Genomic DNA, 3,292 nt, shown 5'->3' with positions numbered 1-3,292 from the left:
GGGTGATTGTAACTCTAGTATAGCCTTGATATGTTCAGGGTTGGCTTCTATGCCTCTTTTGGTCACCATATAGCCTAGGAACTTACCTGCAGAAACTCCAAAGTGTCATTTTGCAGGGTTGAGCTTCATGTTGAATCTTTCTAGGATTTGAAATGCATGTTCCAAACGCTTCACATGATCTTGTGCATTTTTGGACTTTACTACCATGTCGTCAATGTATACCTCCATGGTGTCCCCAATCTGCTCTTTGAACATCATGTTGACTAGGTGCTGGTATGTTGCCCCTACATTCTTTAGACCGAATGGCATGGCAGTGTAACAATATATGCCCCGGTCAGTAATGAATGTAGTACTCTCCTGGTCGGCATGGTACATCTTTATCTGATTGAATCCATTGGAAGCATCCATGAATGTGAGCATTTCGTGTCCTGCTGTTGCATCTACCATGGCATTAATATGTGGAAGAGGGAATAGATCTTTCGGACAGGCTTTGTTTAAGTCAGTGTAATCCACACAGACTCTCCATTTGCCATTCGTTTTCTTCAGGCCACTACGTTTTTTAGCCATTCAGGGTACATTACTTCTTTGATCATGCCCATGTCAAGGAGTTTGTCCACTTCTTCATTGATAGTGACGTTTCTTTCAGGTGCAAACTTTTGTCTTTTCTATTGTACATGCTTAAAATATGTGTCAATATTAAGTTTATGAGTGATAATATCAACACTAACCCTAGTCATATCAAAGTGAGACTAAGCAAAGTAGGAAGATTTGTTTTTAAGGAAACTTACTAACTCGGGCCTGACTGAGTTAGGGGCATCAGAGCCAACTAAAACATACCTGTCAGGATACTCAGGGTTGAGGATTACCTGATCCGTTTACATCTTAGGTGGCGTCACATACGTGCTCCTAATAGGGTACGGTAATTGTTATGCGAGGGACTTACTTGCCTTGGAAGGCTTTAGGGCCTCGGTATAGCACTCTTGGGCTGACTTATGCTCACCTTTGATAGTTGCACTCCCCAATCTGTTGGTATCTTGATGCATTGATGATAAGTTAAAGGGACAGCCTTGACATTGTGAATCCAAGGTCTGCCAAGGATGACGTAGTAAGAGGATAGGCAGTCCAGGACTCCAAATCTTTCATAGGATGCAACACTTTCAGCATAGGTAGGGAGATAAATTTCTCCCAATATGTTCTTCGTCTCGCCACTGAACCCTACCAAGACACTGTACTTCTTGGTGATTTAATCCTCTTTGATCTTCATGGCCTTGAGCACATCTAGCATGATTAGGTTCACTGAGCTGCCTCCGTCTACCAAGATCCTTCTTACATTGGCGGTTCCAATTTGCATGGAGATTACCAGGCCATCATGGTGAATGCCAGGAATGCCTACCAAATCACAATCATTGAATGTGATGGGTGGTACGTTGTCAGGCTTGCAAGGTGACTTAGTTTGAGGAGTCATGGCTATTTTCTTTGCTGCTGAACTGGTCAGGCCACAGATCTCTGATCCACCATTTATAAATTTTACTTCGTAGAGTGGAGGTGGTGGAGGGAGATTGCGTTCCTGCTTCTGCTCCTGATTGTTTTTGCTGGGGTCTTCAATTTTGCCCCTGGCTTTGATCAGGTCTTTGAGGTATCCGGGCTTTCAACATGTAGGCTATTTCCTTTCTGAGGGTAAAGCAATCTTCTGTCGTGTGCCCCATATCCATGTGAAATTCACACCATTTGGTATGGTCCTTCCTTGGATTCGGGTTGTCTAACTTTCTGGGCCACCTGACTACTAGTCCCATGTTGTCCAGTCGCTGGATCAAGCCTGTAATATCAACACAAAAGTTATGTTCAGAGATGGGTGGATGAACTTAAGCCTTACCTTGCTGTTCTTGCATTAGGTTGACTTCTGATTGATCAGGCCTGGTATATGGACCACTCCTGTAGTTATTGCTCCTACCGCCGCTTTTCCTGTTCGGCTTATCATAGTCTTTTGTATTGCAGGATCCTCCAAACTTGTAACTCTTGTCTTCCTCTAGCCTGATATAGGCAAGCGTCTTTGCCTGGACATCTTCGAAGGAGTGACAAGGATTCTTGGTTAATTCACTATAAAGATCACTGTTGGGTACCAATCCCTGCCTGAATGCTTCCACTACTGTGCCGATGTCACACCTGGGAATTGATACTTTTTCCTTGTTGAATCTAGCAAGGAAGCTTCTAAGGCTCTCATCTTTTATCTGGGTAATCCTGTATAGGTCACTGGAACGCTTTTCAAATTCCTTACTGCTGGCGAACTGCTGGTTGAACGTATTGATCAGGTCAGCAAAGGATTTGATACTTCCATTTGGCAGGTAAATGTACCACTACAGTGCAGGATCGGTCAGGGTGGTTCCAAATCCTTTGCACATGCAAACCTGCCTAAACTCACTGGGAATAGATGCAGCCAACATCTTTTGTTTGTAGAAGGCTACATGGTTCTGTGGATCTGAGATCCCATCATAATTCCTTATAGATGGAATCACAAATTTCTTGGGGAGATCCACCCTGGCTATCTCGTCTATGAAGGGTGAGTTAGCATAACTCTCTGGGGCAACTTCCTCCATGCTGGCAGGTACTCCAAGTATTTTTTCGAATTTTTCATTGAGTTTCTTAATTTCCTAGACTATTTCCATCATGACGGCTGCTCCTGTTTCATTAGGCTTTTCATTGTCATCTTTAGGAGTGTCATCATCATCAACGTTGATCACTTTCTTGGCACCACTTGGACTTCCAAAGTTTCATAAGTCAAAGTGTTTAATAATTGATGAGAATGGGGTTCTTGGATGGATTTTGGAGATTGAACCTTTGGATTTCTCCAACTTCTGCTTTAAGGCTGACTCAGACTCTTTCAATTGTTAGATTTCAGCCTCGGATTGAGCCACTTTTAGTAATGCAGCAGCCAATTTTTCTTCTACGGTTGGGGTGGCCATTTATATTTTCTTTTTGGATTTTCTATGAGCTAGATGCCCCCACGGTGGGCGCCAATTGTTTTGTCTAGATTCCACGCAGGGCTGAATCAGGTCAGGGTAGAGTGTTAGCAGGGTTAACTAGCTCGTTTATCTTATGTATGGCTGCAGGGCAGGCTTGAAAAAACGTAAAGAAAAAGGAGAGGTTTTTGTAAGTGGAAAACCCTTGAATGGGAAAAAACCACGGGCACCAAGCCAGGAGAGGTTTCACTATAATATTTAGAGAATAATTGTATCTTATGCCAAACAACGTATTTTGTTTTTAAGTATTGTAAATGTTGAACTGATAATCTTGT

General features: G+C 42.8%; 1 protein-coding gene across 1 annotated transcript; it reads right to left on the bottom strand.

Annotated features, from left to right (window-relative positions):
- Positions 1-1,243: 1,243 nt before the first annotated feature.
- LOC141651699 (uncharacterized) lies at positions 1,244-2,594 on the bottom strand. The gene is made up of 4 exons (XM_074459398.1): positions 2,406-2,594; positions 1,874-2,288; positions 1,726-1,816; positions 1,244-1,613 (listed from the first exon to the last, which is right to left on the bottom strand). The coding sequence occupies exons 1-4, from the start codon at positions 2,592-2,594 to the stop codon at positions 1,244-1,246; spliced, it is 1,065 nt and encodes a 354-aa protein (XP_074315499.1).
- Between the last annotated feature and the right edge of the window lie 698 nt (positions 2,595-3,292).

The sequence above is a fragment of the Silene latifolia genome, chromosome 4, assembly GCF_048544455.1.
Source record: "Silene latifolia isolate original U9 population chromosome 4, ASM4854445v1, whole genome shotgun sequence".
NCBI classification, from domain to species: Eukaryota; Viridiplantae; Streptophyta; class Magnoliopsida; order Caryophyllales; family Caryophyllaceae; genus Silene; species Silene latifolia.
Note: the sequence above shows the minus strand (reverse complement) of the source record. Positions and strands in the feature narration are given on the sequence as shown.